The 17500-nt window shown below is 38.0% G+C and overlaps 1 protein-coding gene across 5 annotated transcripts in view; it reads right to left on the bottom strand.

The window, feature by feature from the left end:
• Positions 1–17500, bottom strand: part of OSBPL6 (oxysterol binding protein like 6) — a 211985-nt gene that overhangs the window by 69217 nt on the left and 125268 nt on the right. For 4 of the 5 annotated variants that reach the window (XM_025404426.1, XM_025404428.1, XM_025404431.1 and 1 more), the window contains exons 4-6: positions 7367–7459; positions 3292–3414; positions 74–127 (exon numbers count right to left, since the gene is read on the bottom strand). In XM_025404426.1, coding sequence (XP_025260211.1) covers positions 74–127; positions 3292–3414; positions 7367–7459 — 270 coding nt within the window. Of the gene's footprint in view, positions 1–73; positions 128–3291; positions 3415–7366; positions 7460–11588; positions 11747–17500 lie in introns of those variants that run through there. The other variant, XM_025404427.1, reaches the window with a different exon arrangement.

The following is a 17500-nucleotide window of genomic DNA, read 5'->3' as shown; positions in this document are numbered from 1 at the left end:
ACAATTACAGTGTTTACTCACTTCAAGCAGAATTCAGAATCAATCTTTGAAACATGTCCTGTGTGCTACTTACATCGAGTGGTGCCTTTGAATACTTTAACATTCCATTATCCAGGACAAAAAAACGCTGCAAGAACCAAACACCCCCAGTTACTGTCTGTATTTTGAATTATATAAAACATTCACAAATGTGGGTCTAATGTTGCTTGGCATTTATTAATCAATATGTTTGATCATTTTAATGTATCTGGATTCAGTGCATTTGGCCACAGTCAGTCACATTAAATGGCAAGGAGATAAGAGCTCTAGTTCCATACTGTTAACCATCAAGATTCTTTTATACATAATCCAATGGGGATGGAGTCTTTTCACCATGATTTTTCTTAACAGAGAAGGAATCTGAGGACCTGAAGCTACAATCCTCTGAATGAACCACATTGGGATGTTTTTCAAAGTGAGAAATGATCACAGTGACTATATAAGGAGCTCTGTACACGTCTACAGGGAATTTTTCACTGTGAACACACTCCTGAATTTTCCCTGGATACCACAGATAATTCCTGAAAATGTTCATGTCCATTACAGAAGCCAATGGACTGAATCTATGAATAATGAATCTGGAAAATTTAAGTGGGCTTAGCAATATGCTTGCATCTCTACTTAGCAAATGTTTGCATTCTACCATTAATCAAAGAGGCTGAAAATTATTTCTGAACTACATTAAGGGTAAAAAAAGAGAGAGGTTTTTGGCAATTTTTGTCTCCTCCAAGATAATCCTAGTCCAGTCTGAATGGATTTGCCCATTTTTGCTCTACAAACACTCAGGAACTCTCAGCTGTTGATTTTTCTTCCATGGGTAATTCACAAGAGAACAAACAGTTCCCAGGGCCCGGTCAAAGAATGGGTCCTGTGCCCTCTAGTTCTACAGATGCAAGGAGTCTTTCTGTTCCTGGAAAATTACTCTGCTGGAAAGTTTTTATGTGATTTGGGACCTCTTAGCTGCTGAGATGGCAGGTAGTCAGGACCCGGGATCTGCTTCTGTGAGTACAGTGGCCTTCTATGAGTTCTGCACAGAGCACCCCTATGAGTTCTGCATAGGACTCACAGAAGGCCACTGAAACCCCTTTGTTTCAGGTTCTGCAGGACAACAAGTCAGCACTGGAAAAAAGAGTCTCTACAGTTGAAAAACACTTGATTAAAATCAGTTGCCCTTAACTTGGTCAATCAAATGGGCTGACATCTGAATAAACACATGGTGGTTGCAGAGATCAGGAGAAAAGACAACAGTGCAAAGCAGGCCCTCTGTTATTTATGTAGCAAAATGTTTAAAGGCATGGTCTAGAAAGTTGCTGCCAAACCACAGCCAGTTTTGCTGAATCATGGACTGAAAGTGCTAAATTAAAGTTAGCAATTCATACAAAATTTGTTTCTTTGACCGCTTTTTCCTGTGTTTCCATGTCTGTCTATCAAAGAATTTCAGCAGAGATCACTTATAGCATATCATAAGGAAAGAAATTAGCAAGGCCATCAATTTGGGGAAACACAAAGAGGTAAGGTCAGAATGAAAGGCAACGGTGATCTTAGGAAGGAGGATGGCCAGTTGGCGAAAATCTCAGGAAGAACAACAGCGAGGGCAAGTCCTTGGCACTATGATAATACTATGGGTTCAGGAAAGATAGTTTCTGACAAGGAAGAAGGGACTTTCACAGACAGGGGACCGGGGCAACATTTCCCATGTGTTCATTTTTAAGTCTTTCCCTTAAAACACATAAAATGTTTCCTCAAGGAAGTTAACATACACAACCTCCCTGCATTGAGCCAATGGGCAGCCACCACTGGCCATTTGGGCCAATAAATGTATCTGCCCTGAGATGAAATCAACGTGCAGATGTGCCAAGTATATAGATTTACTCTTCCACTGATTTCAAAGAGGATACTGGGTGGCCCACTAAAGAGTTTAAACTGGCGCGGTGGCTTACGCCTGTAATCCCAGCACTTTGGGAGGCCGAGGTGGGCAGATCATGAGGTCAGGAGTCTGAGACCAGCCTGGTCAATATGGTGAAATCCCACCTCTACTAAAAATACCAAAGAAAAAAAAAAATCAGCCAAGCATGGTCGCGTGCGCCTGTAGTCCCAGCTACTCGGGAGGGAGGCTGAGGCAGAAGAATCACTTGAACCCAAGAGGTGGAGGTTGCAACGAGGTGTGATTTCACCACTGCACTCCAGCCTGGGCGACAGAGTGAGACTCTGTCTCAAAAAAAGAAAAAAAAGAGTTTAAACTGAAAATGTCCGGCAACTTTCTCCTCCTTAGTATGACAGAATCCTTGCTACTTGGGTAATGGTAAAATGCAGTAAAAAATATTTTCTCCATCATTAAAACTGAGATATAGGATAAGGATATTATGAGGAAGGAGAGGAATAAACTGTAGACTTTAAAGAGCAGTAAACAAACTTCTGGGATCAGTGATTTTCCAGCTGTAGTTTGTACTGGTAACAATAATTCTAGGAATTTATCCCAAAGAACTAAATAGAAGTTCATGTGTAAGGATATTCATCACATCACAATAGTAAAAAATGAGGCATATCTTACATATCCAGCAAGAGGGAATTAGTTCGATAGCAGTGGGATATATAATATAGATCCATCCAAAGTAATACATGCATGCATTTAAAATACCTCATATTTCAAAGAGTATTTAATGAGAACTTATCTATACTAATTTAAGTGAAAAAAGTAAATCAGACAACAATATATACAAACTGGATTTTAAATATCACATATTTTTTTTCCTCCATATGTATATTACAGATCTCTGTCTCTGTTAAGTATAATAGACTACAATCCATGTGGTTAAAATAAGGCCTTAAAAGTTAGTTTTACGGCTGGGTGTGGTGGCTCACACCTGTAAACCCAGGACTTTGGGAGGCTGAAGTGGGCGGATCACTTGGGGCCGGGAGTTCAAGACCAGCCTGGCCAATAGGCTAAAACCTTGTCTCTACTAAAAATAAAAAAATTAGCCAGGCATGGTGGCGTGCACCTGTAGTCCCAGCTACTCAGGAGGATGAGGTGGAAGAATCGCTTGAACCTGCGAGGCGGAAGCTGCGGTGAGCTGAGATCATGCCACTGCACTCCAGCCTGGGTAACAGAGCAAGACTCTGTCTCAAAAAAAAAAGGAAAAAAAGCTAGTTTTACGCATAGAGTCATAGTCTTAGTTTCCCACCTCATGATAGCAAGTAAGATCTTCTTTATTTATGAAGACAATCTGAACCTGAATATGATAAAAATGTTACCTTGTGCCAGCCTTTTAAAGGCCATTTTCTTTTCTTCAGCATAAAGCCCTCATGTTTGTCTGGTTTCTGGACATTGGTTTGGCCTATTTTCAGCCCTTCTATAATTTCCCAGCTGTCAGCTTCCTGAGAGAAAAAAAGAGAAACAAATCACGTTTCTCAGTGCCTGATGACACACTTAAAGCAGATTCTTAAGTAGAAGTTGCTTTTGAAGCAGTATTAGGCCCACCAGAAAGAAGTATGAACAACATTCTGGAGCAAATTCTAACATCAAACACAGCTATGCACTTTTAACTGAAGTTAAAAAGAGCTTCCCAGGTAGACCTAGAGGTAAGTGGGGTCCATCAGAGACTCAGTGGAGCCACCTTGTCTGTTTGGGGTAGGATGGAAATTCGATTGCCTGTACTCAGGATGTTTAAAATGCATTTTTTCCAGACAGTGAATCCCCGGGCACAGAGGCACTTTAAAGTTTCAAAATAAGACTATTTTGATGACAAATGTTCAATTAGTGCGCGGACCTGGTTTTCTGTGTAGAAATGGAAAGGCTGCTATTGTCTCAAGTGGCTTGGAACCTGCTATTAACAGGGAATAACAGCGCTGTGGTCACGGTTGCTCTCGGGAAGGCTTGCGTGCATTCCAAAGCGCACATAAGACACCTGCTCACCAAAGACACACCAAAGAACTTGGTGCTTTCAAAGATACACGTGCCCCTGGGAGCCTCTGGGTTGCATTTCTTAGTAGTGAACTGCAATTCAACAAGTTAGCGCTGTTTATGAATAATGTTTAGAATAATAGGAGAAACCAGTAGGCTCTTATAAAAACTCTAATGCCTGTGGCTTTTGACTCACACAGAAAGGTAGATGACCACTATATTCCACAAAATAATCTCCATCTATGTGTAAATACATTCATTAGAGCTCTCTCTCTGTTCTTAGAGAGATATCCACCATATTTAGTGGCATTTCTATTTTCAGTAGCTGCATCCATGGATAGTATCTCTAGAAGAATAATATTTGTATTTCTGGCTAGATTTATTTGGAAGCTGGTGTTCATCTTTGATTGACTGTATGTGTGTGTGTGTGGATGATGAAGAATATTCTGTATAACTTGTGAAAATGGAAACATTTAATAAGTGCAGAGCTTTGCAAGTTTTCTTCTGACTAAACTCAGATTGTAGTAATGGCTATTAACTACTAATTTCTTTTTATAAATTTTTATTTTTTATTTCAGTGGGTTTTTGGGGAACGGGTGGTGTTTGGTTATATGAATAAGTTCTTTAGTGGTGATTTCTGAGATTTTGGTGCACCCATCACCCAAGCAGCATACACTGTACCCAATGTGTCGTCTTTTATCCCTCGACACCCCCCACCCTTTCCCCCAGAGTCCCCAAAATCTAATGTATCATTCTCATGTACGGCTACTAATTTCTATCACAGTGTTTTTTTCTTCTCTGGGAGTTTAACTTCAGAAGGGAGAAAAAAAGAGATAAGATAGAAAGGCAAAAAGTTAACGTGTATTTCTTAAACATAGATGTGACAGCTTTGAGCAAATAATTTTATTCAGTCTGAGGCAATATTACTAAGTCCAGTAAAAGAAAAAGAGTCCTACTATACTTCTCACAATTAAATATGCTGTCAAACTGACAGAGGCAAAAGATAAAACCAGAGCAGATAATGTTCTCCCTATTTCAATTATAAATGCTGTGGATAATGTTACAAATAAAGTGTATAAGAATGAAACAACTCATCTATGTTCTATTTTCCATTATGTTAAAATTTCTCCCTCTATGCTTAGTAGACTAGGACTATCTTAAGAAAATTAAAATTATTTTCCAAAAATTGAAGCATTTGTTTTTGTAATTTCAGTTGATATTTTTTCTGCTTAAAAGTCTCCAATTTTCCTGGGTTTACTTATAACAGAAACAGAGCTAAAAGCCATAATGTGATCATGTCAGTACTTGACGTGTCAGATATATACATATTATTGGTATTACAAGTTTTAAAAATACTTTTACCCTAATAACAATAAATAAGAACAGACAGTAATGCTATAATCGCCCAAGTTTTTTCATTTGGAAAAAACAGAGACATTTCCTTTCTGAAGGTAAACTGTATGTGCACACGTGTGCAGATGTATGCTGGTGAGTGTGTGTGGGTACATAAAAATGCTTTAGCAGGTGAATGCATCAAGCTTAGGATTGGAACAAATCCTGATCAGGACAATGTGTACTTCAAGAAAAAATTCTTCCACTACTAACCAGTGCCCAGGAAGTCCATCTCTCAAAGGGGCCGAGAGATGGTGAGATGCGATGGTGTCTGGGTTAGATATGGCCCTCTGATTTCATGAGGCCCCAAGAGATGTGGTGTCTACTGATACAGAAACACAACCAGGGTTTAGTAGTCCTACAGCAAGATCTAAATGGGCAACAACATGGAGAAGTAATGGGAAGTAGATGCTGTATGTACCCTACCCAGATCCCTTTATATCAAGCCAGTGGACCCAAGCCCCAGCTGCTGTGAGCTGGGCTAACAACCACCTCCTTCTAGGAAGAATTGCTGTTAGACCAAGTCTTCATGCCTGGAAAATTATGCCATAATTATCAGTAAGTAAAAACAACATTGATATGCACTTCAACGAGTTGGGGGCTAAGTGAGATAATACATGTTCTAATCCAGTGCCTGGCACAAAGTAGGTGCTCAATAAATTTTAGCTACCTTTTTCCATTGCCCTTTTATTTGTTCTCTATTTCCTTTAGCTAACTATAAGAGAGAATTCCTATTTCAAAGAGATTACCAGTTATATTATATTTACCAGGTATACAGTCTCTATTTGCTATTCAAATGGAAGTCAAGACCACTTTTTATCTCTAAGTTATGTTTTACACTTTAATAACTCCCTGCTTTCTGCGGTTTAGCAGTCTATTCTTGTCTGACAGAATAAACTTTATAGCTTGTAATATCTTTACAGTTTAAAGAGGTTCAAGTGTATATATTCCGTAACAGTTGGGTAGCAAAGTGTTCTTTTCTAAAAGGATTATGTTTAATATAGAAAAGCAAGGTGTAATGATCGGTTTTACATATTTAGAAATTAACCATCTCTGGGTATAAAGTGCTATTTTTATACTGGAATTCAAAGTCTGTATGCATTCTATTTTCAGAATTTCTCAATAAAGGAGGAAGCCCATTGAAAATCTCAGGGAGGGATGGGCAGGAGTAGGATGGTATATCTTCAACTTTTCCCTATCATTTTTACTTTTTAGACATATGTGAATTTAATGTTTCCCCAGTCTGAGGAAGAGCAGGCTGAAGGGGAGGGAACACTGGCTCCCATGACACAGAAAAGGTCTTATAAATAATCTGCAGTTGTTCTCTCATGAGCTCACTGCTAGGAAGACCAGATGTGAGAAGGAGCCTAGAAGCCAGAATATACAACAGCCCCTCCGCATAGGTACTGTTCTACCTTGCAGCTCGGGAAGAGCTGACAAGCATTGGTTGTGGAGTTGGACAAATCTAAGTTTGAATTCTTGCTCTGCTATAATCCTTGATAGTTTATTTATTTATTTACTATGGGCAAGTTACGAACTCTCAGTTTCCATATTTGTAAAATGTGATAAATACCTACACTGTGTGTGTGGAGCTACTTATAAGAACTATATTAAATGGGATAATATATTTAAATACTTCTCATAGTGTCTGGTGATGCAGTACATGGGCAATAATGGTAGCTGTTATTATTTTTATTGCTGGATGCAGTTTTTTAAATTTTCCATTAGCTGGGCATAGAAATATGTTTTTATCTCCAACAGGGAAGGCAATAGCTTCTTTTTCCTTCTTCCCTTAAAGAGAATTTTGGATCTCTGTATGTAATCCTGCAAATCCCAGCAAAGTACACATTCTCTGTTCTCTCTTACAAAGGGCAGAGAAACTCTACTCACTGGAAGCGGAAAAAGTGCAAAGAGTTGCCTACAACTGGCATCACAGCCATTTTAGGGGAGTCAGGTATAAAAGTTATTCACAGTTCAATTGGCCCCAGAGTAGGCATCATGCCAGCAGAGAAAGCACCGCATTCCATCACTGACCTTGGAGAGGGGGACGGGCTCCGGTTCCAGCAATTGCCGACTTAAGGAGGGCTCGGTGCTAGAGGAAGCAGTCCTCTCCAGTATGTGAATACTCTGAAAATAAATGGAAACATAGCCCAGGGTTAGACAACTCACTTTTCATGTGAATGTGCATGGGGATGAAATCATACATAACACAGTCAAAACAGTGAATTATGTTTAAAATGGCAAGTTCCTGAAAAGACCAAAGACAGCAGCAACAGTCAGAAAAATATGTTGGCACAGGATTTTCCCCTCCTCTTCTAGAATTGCTGCTGAACTGCTGCTGCAATGCTGGTTTCAGTCTTGGAGAGTCAGAGGATATATCTCTTGAAAAATTTTATGATACACAAGAAAACTTACAACTTTATGACGATGACACACCTATTACTTAGACTAATTAGCCTTACATAGAAATATCTCTGCTCAACTCTCCAACTGGGAATAGCAACAGACAAAAAGAAAGGTCTATGTTAAAAAATCCAGAGGTGGCCAGGCATGGTGGCTCACGCCTATAATCCCAGCACGTTGGGAGGCTGGGGCAGACGGATCACCTGAGGTCAGGAGTTTGAGACCAACCTGGTCAACATGGTGAAACCCTGTCTCTATTAAAAATGCAAAAATTAGCCAGGCTTGGTGGTGGAAGCCCGCAATCCCAGCTACTTGGGAGGCTGAAGCAGGAGAATCGCTTGAACCTGGGAGGTGCAGGTTGCGGTGAGCCAAGATTGCACCATGCACTCCAGCCTAGGCAACAAGAAGGAAACTCCATCGCAAAATTAAACAAATAAATAAAAATTCAGAGCCTTCACACCCTTCAGTCTCTAAAGTGTCTTACAAAACTGCACAGAGAAGAAAACAATTCACCAAACACCATAAACGGTAGGTGTCTTTTACAAAGAACACTTATATATTAGTAAGATAAAATTTCAACAGAAAAATGGACGAAGTACATGAACAAGTGACACATGTAAAACATTTGAAAAGATGTTCGGACTTAGAAATATTCAATAAAAGAATCAATTTTTTTTAACCCATCAGATTCAAGAATGAAGTGGGGTTGGAAGAAAGAAAATGTAAATTAGATATGATCTTTCTAAAGAGGAATTTTGCAATTATATTAAAACCCTTGGGGGGAAAAAAGTACATGCCTTAACCTAAATTACGTAAATCTACTCATTAAGAACCCCTCACTATCTTGGCACATTATAAAAGCATAAAAGAAGGAAACAAACCTTATTTCATGCACTCTTCAAATACATGTGAACAAAACTTCCCTACTGTAAAGACTACAAAGAATTTTTTTAAGTTTTGTTTTTTTTTTTTTTAAATGCATGAGGTGATTTTTCTAAAAAAGAACGATGGGTAATAAAAATCAAAGATACAAGTGTCATTGTAAAGATCAAAGATACAAGTGTCACTGTATTACAGAGATATAAAATGCTTCCCCCACCAACAAATACATTACCTTATACTTTGAGATAATTTTCTATAGGAGAAAAAGTTTCCAATATAATTTTTAAAATAACCATTTAGAAATTACACACTTTAGTAGCAAGCTTCTCCCTCACCATTTACTAGAATAGCAACAAAAAACTTCAGTCAAATAAATAAAATAAAGTACAAGACCAGAAACTACCATTGAAATATGTTATTTATTCATTCATAGTTCAATTAATCAACACATCATTATTAGGCACCTACACTGTGCCAGGCACAGATGACAGGGCCACAGAGAACAAAACAGACAAGAGAACTACTCTTATGATGCTTATATTCTAGAAAGAGTTCTTATCATACAAAAGACCAAATAATGTTTAGGACATTTTCGTAAGCCCACGTATTAACCTTGTCTCATGTGGCTACTGCTTTTGCTTACTTTAATCTTCCAGTCAGGTATCTCTGATCTGAACTTCTCTTTGAGGACTCTCCCCGATCCCCATCCTTTCATGTTGCTGGGCAATAAACCACAGATACATCACCAACTGTTCCCCTGCCTCCAAAAAAACATGCTAAGGAAAACAAAGCCTGGAAAGAAACTTGACCTTAGCAACTATGTAGGCAGGAAATAAAGTAACTAAGCTAGGGAGAGGAAATTAAATCCCCTAACTTCCAAATCAAGCCATAGACACAGAAATCGATGTGGTATATTTAAAGTGTGATAGAAATAAATTTTGCCTCTATAGATACGAGGGGATACTAAAGATGTTGCCAGAATTATGTAGGTCAGAAGGGTTAGCAACCACACAGACCAGGACCCACAACTGCAAAATACCTACCACAGTACCTAGCACAAAGAACACAACATTAGTCTCTTCTCCATTTGATGTTACAAAACAATTTATATTACGGAAGAAAAATAAGAAGTTCAATCATTTCAAATATAGCACAATATATCTAAACCCCAAATTCTGTTGATTTGTCAAAGCCCAGAGAATCATAAAAAACATTTAGTGAGACATAGCAAGTAAATGAATATTTTTAGCATCAATCATGTATGTATTTGTTACTGAAAAAATTAAAGGACAATTTAGAAAATTACCAGCGGATACCCATTATTGTAATTGTAACTAGCTTCAAAACATAAGCTATTCCATGTAACCTCCAGGATGACAATGAAGAAGCCAACAGCTCTTGTAGAAACTTGCCAACCTTGCAGGCACGGTGGCTCACGCCTGTAAACCCAGCACTTTGGGAGGCCGAGGTGGGCGGATCACGAGGTCAGGAGATCGAGACCATCCTGGCTAACACAGTGAAACCCCATCTCTACTAAAAACACAAAAAACTTAGCGGAGCGTGGTGGCGGCTGCCTGTCCCAGCTACTTGGGAGGCTGAGGCAGGAGAATGGCGTGAACCTGGGAGGCGGAGCTTGCAGTGAGCCGAGATTGCGTCACTGCGGGACCGTCTCAAAAACAACAACAACAACAAAAACTTGCCAGTCTTGTATTTTTATATTATTAGAACCTATCATTGTCTATTCAATAATAAAAAATTAATCCCCTACCTTGAATTTTCTCTGGACTCATGGTTTTAAAAACTAAAAGCATAACCCTAAAGTTATGTAATTACATACCAAGCAGTTTGTTATTTTAAATGAAATATCTAAGTACTTGAGTGTTGTATTTTTTATACCAGCAGCTATAAAGAAGACAGTTTAAACTGACCATACCCAGTCCTGGCCTCTAGCTAGATTGAGTGCTCCTTGAAGGTGGGGACAAGCTCCCAAGCTGCCTGGGACTACAGGCAGCCGCCACCACGCTCCGCTAAGTTTTTCTTCATCCTGGACTTCCATCTTCTCTACCCATGATCCACCCCATCCTAGTACAACAATCTGCACACCGAAGCCCGTCAAAAATGCAGGGAATTTGTTAGTGCTAATTGGCAGAGAACAGTCCTTCAGCAATCAATTACCTTCCAGCTTTATCTTGGAATTATTATTATTACTATTATTATTCTTTTTTGAGACAGAGTCTTGCTCCGTCACCAGGCTGGAGTGCAGCGGCACAATCTCGGCTCACTGCAACCTCCACCTCCTGGGTTCAAGCGATTCTCCTGCCTCAGCCTCCCAAGTAGCTGGGATTACAGGCGCCCGCCACCACGCCTGGTTGTATTTTTAGTAGAGACCGGATTTCATCATGTTGGCCAGGATGGCCTCGATCTCTTGACCTTGTAATCCACTCACCTTGGCCTCCCAAAGTGCTGGGATTACAGGCGAGAGCCACCGCACCCAGCCTATCTTGGAATTATAAAATCATGTTCCAATAGGATAGAAATTTTGAAAACAGTTAAAAGCCTAACTTTTAAAACAGAAAAATCTAGTGGATTAATCACAGAACTCTTATTTATTCAATTTAAAGCTATGACTAGTCATTAGGGAACACATCAAATTTAATTTCACGACATCTTCAGTTAACAAACATTAGTTCTTTTCATAAGGCTTCCTTTAAGATCATAATTTGTGGTATAATTTTTGTACTTTTCTTCACAAGATAGCTGTTTTCATATTCTTTCAGAGTGAATTGGAAACACATGCCACTACCTTCAAAGTGTTATACACATTATGTAAGCAAGTTAAATAAAGGGTTATGTAAACCAGTCGATTATTATTTTAAAATCAAGTTTCCTCTCAAATGCTAAAATTACAACTTAATTTCCAGGTAAGTTTTTTAAGGAACTTAGAACACACAGAGAAGGTGGAAGTACTTACCCGCCCTCTGTTTCCCCTGATCAGAGATAACTGATGCATATTTAGCTTAAAACCAGGAACCTGGAACACATATTTCATGTCGCTCTTTAATTTGGTAAGAATATGCTCCTCGGGTTAGTGTTCATTGATCTCAATACCTCTTGGGCAGCAAGTGGAAATGTGCCAACATGACTGTAGTCTAGTTTACTTGGTATCAAAGACGCAGGTAAACAGATAGACAATGAGACACTTAATAATAGCTGAACAGTTTCGTACAACTCACGCAGAGAGAAACGTGACTCTCAAAATGAGAGTCCAGGAGATCTGTTGAATAGGGGTCTTTTCATTTACCTACTTAAATTTCATTACAATGATATAAAGGCACTGCTGGAAATGTTTTGGGCTGCGGCTACAAATTTCTGCATAGGCTCACTTTTTCTGCAAATTTAGGATAGTAGTAAAGAGAATTGGTCCATTGCTCTTTGAATGTTAACTCCATTGAAATTGTTCATGTAACTATCTTAGCTAAGCTATTTTTATATTCACAGATTACCCAAAATATTTTCCAATCCAAAAATATCCAAAATAATTATATCCAAAGAAAAATATCCAAAGAAAATATCCAAAATAATTTAGAAATTTCTAAACTAGTTCTTCAAGCTTTCGGCTATTTGGCATGTCTCTCTTCTAGTTATAGCTGCTACTTTGAACGTAACAACACTATTTCAGTGGTACTAGTAACTTTTGTAGGATAGTGTTGATGATGATGATGATGACGATGGCAGTTAATATTTACTGGTTTTTACATTCCTATCTCTATGCTTTACATGAATTACTGCATTTCATCTTCACAAGCCTTTGAATAATGACTATTAAATGATCTGCCTGACTGATCAGAGAAAGGGACATAGAGGTTAAGAGAGGCACACAGTTACTAAGGGCTGGAGTTGGAAGGTGACAAGATTTTACTCTTGAGTCAGGCTTGTAAATATGGCCTTCTGAATTAACATTAAAGCTAACGTCAAATGACAAAAATAACAGAAATTTCAAATCGCTAAATATCACAAAGCATCTTCTACCCAATCTTCTGTGGATATAGAGAAGCAGAAATGAGTGAAATAAAAAGAAAAAATTATAGCACTCTTAAATATGGTATGATCTTAGGGATAATTTCTTTGTTACCCTTACAGCACACTCAAGTTAATTTCCAATTTTATTTTTTTTCAAAAACACACTCAAACCAGACAATTTCTAATTTTCAAGAACTGAGAGCAAGTCAGCTAGCTTTTACTTTGGGGGTACAGAGTATGGGGCAGACAAAAGAACATAAGTTTTGCAGCCCTTCAGACCAGCATACCAACCCTCATCTGCTATTTACTGTGTGACGTAGACAAATCATTAACCTCTTTCAACCTCAGTGTCCTCTATCTGTAAAATGAGGATAATAATATCTACCTTGCAAGACACTGCAAGTCACAGAGTAGGCATCCAGTGTATGCGCAGTGCTGCCCAAAGGCTGGCACACAGTAGGCACCCAATAAATAGCAGCTATCATCTCAGTTATAAACATTACAGGAATAAATCTCTAGGAACCTTACACATTCCCACTGCCACAGAAAGATGACTTTCAAACACTTTGCTGGTGTCTGACACCTGGGAGCCCTTTTGGAAGTGAGGAATCCATGCCTTCCATGACCATCATGTTACCCAGCGAACCCAGTAACCATGGTCAGCGTCACCTCATGATCAGGACATCAAAATTTGGTGAGACAGCTGTTAACATGAGTTGAGACAGATGGCCTATTCTTTAATGGGAAGGCAACAGCAGTGATGGCAGCATAGATTACATCCTTCTGAATGCCTGCAGCAGAAGATGTGTGTGGATTTTCCTTCAAAAAAGTTTTTTCTTTGTACTAGCATAAAATATTAAAATCACCAAAGGCAAAAGGCCGTGGCTGAAGAAGTAGCAATTATACTACTTTCTCCATTATCTGGCCTTCACTGCAAGATGCAGAAGTGCATTAACAGTAGGTCTCTATATAAGCACCCATAAAATGAATGAAAGTAGAAGATTTTAGAAACAGTGGCTGAAAAACGTCCACACAGCACACCTGGGAGATTCTGAAGGGAGAAAAGCAAAGTCAGCAAAGTCCCATCCCTTCCTGCACAGAATTATGAATCAGCCAGTATAGCCTCAGCATTGAACTGGTCTGTTTTAAGACACCCTGTGTTGTAAGAAATACCATGTGGACCCATCAAGTGGTCCATTGATAGCAAAGAGTAGTTCAGCGATATTGACTATGAAGAGATAAAAGGTATGGGAATAAACAGCTTTTTAATTCCCATGGTTGCCTTTAAGTAGAAATAGAATCAGAACTTACTGGTGAACTTCCTCCTGATTCTGTACTCATAACACTCAACAGCATAACTAAATCAGAGGAAACCACAGCAACCAGAGTATAAGCACATACGGATCATGCTTCATTACAGCAATTATAAACAAACGGCAAATCACATAGACAAATACCAGGGCATATCAAGAGCTAATGCTCTGGAACATGTAGAGTCAGTTTAAAGCAGGAAAACTGTGACGTGAAAAGAACACTAATCTGTAATTTTCTAAAAGGCTTTTAAAATTACCCAGGATAAGGATTTTTCTTTCTTTTTTTTTTTTTAAGAAAAAAATGTCTATTATTTATTACACTGAACAATTCTGACCACCAACAACCAATGGGGTCCAGGAGAGAAGAACATCTTGCTTCTCAACAAACTTTCCTCCCTTGCTTTAACATTTTTGAGGATTCTTTCCCAAACCTATTACATCTGAATTATGATGGTTACAAATTTTCCAACTCTGCCACACCTTCCAGTGCATTATTTTTAGTATCTTCATTAAAGGGGCAAAATAAAATAAAATAAAAATAATAAAGTTTCTGTACTTGTAATAACAAAACAATGTTGGAAACTGTCATTAAATCAGGACAAGTGAAAAATAGATCTGTTTCCAGACTCACCAGACTATAAATTTAGGAAGTACACAAAAAAATTAAAAATTAATTACACTCAATAGGATACATTAAATATGTACAGTTTTTGTATGTCAATCATACCTAAATAGTTTTAAAAACAAATGATCCGACCCATACCGCCAACTAATAAAGAACAAACAAATGAGTCACACAAAAGAAAAATCACACATTTTGGTTTACTCCTACTTTTGAGTTAAAAACACTAACAATAAAATTTGCATGCAATGATTGCGGTTCCCTAAATACAACAGATGAATTATTTTATATATACATCTTATTTTTATTTATGGAGAATCGGTTAATATACACATTTTAAGTTCAACATATTATGTATTTATGAGTGGGAAGCAACCTTAAACATTTTAAACACCAGAAATATACAAAACAATTATAAGTGAAATAATACAGACAAAGTCCCTTGTGTTTTGATCCTAGAGTCAAACCATAGAAATCTCAGGTTAAGAGAACTTTGAAAAATACTGTTTCGAATATTAAAAATCATGTGTTTGAGGGAGGGAGAGAATTAACAGCCTTTCTTTGCCTTAAGGATTTTTCAGTATGATAATCACTCACATGATTTTGCCAACAATACAAGAGAAAAAGAAGAGGCCATATATCTTTTTAATATTTATGTAGGTTCATTTGAGGCAAAACGTTGGACTGTTTTGATCACCCTTATAAACTGAGAGCATATCATTCATATACATATCATATTCATTCTTTCATTCAGCAAGTATTTATGAGAATATGTATTGATATCAGATCTTATATTTATGAGAATATATGTTCTTTCATTCAGCAAATATTCATCATATACAATATGTTCTCATAAACATTTGCTGAATGAATAACGATTCACTATATATATATATATACATGCACACACACATATATATATAGTCTAAGATTCTGCTGAGACATAATTAAGTTAAATTACTGTGAGATCAAATGTAAGCAGGAAAGAAGACAAAAGGTGACCCAGCTCATGCCTCCGCACCTCAAAGTGGTTTGAAAAACTTGTGCCAAGCTTCCCATGTGGCATAATATCCTTCATACTCATTTAACTTCTAATTTTATTCTTATTGAGGTAGGGTGTGCAATTTCATTATATTTTAATATAATACATAATGATATTTAATATTTGCTGACAATTTTATCACATTTACGACATTCCAAATACTGTTTTGTTTTTTTTTAAAATTATTTTTTATTATTATACTTTAAGTTCTAGGGTACATGTGCATAACGTGCAGGTTTGTTACATATGTATACTTGTGCCATGTTGCTGTGCTGCACCCATCAACTCGTCAGCACCCATCAACTCGTCATTTACATCAGGTATAACTCCCAATGCAATCCCTCCCCCCTCTCCCCCCTCCCCATGATAGGCCCTGGTGTGTGATGTTCCCCTTCCTGAGTCCAAGTGATCTCATTGTTCAGTTCCCACCTATGAGTGAGAACATGCGGTGTTTGGTTTTCTGTTCTTGTGATAGTTTGCTAAGAATGATGGTTTCCAGCTGCATCCATGTCCCTACAAAGGACACAAACTCATCCTTTTTTATGGCTGCATAGTATTCCATGGTGTATATGTGCCACATTTTCTTAATCCAATCTGTCACTGATGGACATTTGGGTTGATTCCAAGTCTTTGCTATTGTGAATAGTGCTGCAATAAACATACGTGTGCATGTGTCTTTATAGCAGCATAATTTATAATCCTTTGGGTATATACCCAGTAATGGGATGGCTGGGTCATATGGTACATCTAGTTCTAGATCCTTGAGGAATCGCCATACTGTTTTCCATAATGGTTGAACTAGTTTACAATCCCACCAACAGTGTAAAAGTGTTCCTATTTCTCCACATCCTCTCCAGCACCTGTTGTTTCCTGACTTTTGAATGATCGCCATTCTAACTGGTGTGAGATGGTATCTCATTGTGGTTTTGATTTGCATTTCTCTGATGGCCAGTGATGATGAGCATTTTTTCATGTGTTTGTTGGCTGTATGAATGTCTTCTTTTGAGAAATGTCTATTCATATCCTTTGCCCACTTTTTGATGGGGTTGTTTGTTTTTTTCTTGTAAATTTGTTGGAGTTCTTTGTAGGTTCTGGATATTAGCCCTTTGTCAGATGAGTAGATTGCAAAAATTTTCTCCCATTCTGTAGGTTGCCTGTTCACTCTGATGGTAGTTTCTTTTGCTGTGCAGAAGCTCTTTAGTTTAATGAGATCCCATTTGTCAATTTTGGCTTTTGCTGCCGTTGCTTTTGGTGTTTTAGACATGAAGTCTTTGCCCATGCCTATGTCCTGAATGGTACTACCTAGATTTTCCTCTAGGATTTTTATGGTATTAGGTCTAACATTTAAGTCTCTAATCCATCTTGAATTAATTTTCGTATAAGGAGTAAGGAAAGGATCCAGTTTCAGCTTTCTACTTATGGCTAGCCAATTTTCCCAGCACCATTTATTAAATAGGGAATCCTTTCCCCATTTCTTGTTTCTCTCAGGTTTGTCAAAGATTAGATGGCTGTAGATGTGTGGTATTATTTCTGAGGACTCTGTTCTGTTCCATTGGTCTATATCTCTGTTTTGGTACCAGTACCATGCTGTTTTGGTTACTGTAGCCTTGTAGTATAGTTTGAAGTCAGGTAGCGTGATGCCTCCAGCTTTGTTCTTTTGACTTAGGATTGTCTTGGAGATGCGGGCTCTTTTTTGGTTCCATATGAACTTTAAAGCAGTTTTTTCCAATTCTGTGAAGAAACTCGTTGGTAGCTTGATGGGGATGGCATTGAATCTATAAATAACCTTGGGCAGTATGGCCATTTTCACAATATTGATTCTTCCTATCCATGAGCATGGTATGTTCTTCCATTTGTTTGTGTCCTCTTTTATTTCACTGAGCAGT

Source organism: Theropithecus gelada, chromosome 12 (assembly GCF_003255815.1).
Source record: "Theropithecus gelada isolate Dixy chromosome 12, Tgel_1.0, whole genome shotgun sequence".
Classification (NCBI taxonomy): domain Eukaryota; kingdom Metazoa; phylum Chordata; class Mammalia; order Primates; family Cercopithecidae; genus Theropithecus; species Theropithecus gelada.
The sequence above is the reverse complement of the archived record's forward strand: the minus strand, read 5'-3'. Positions and strand labels throughout refer to the sequence as shown.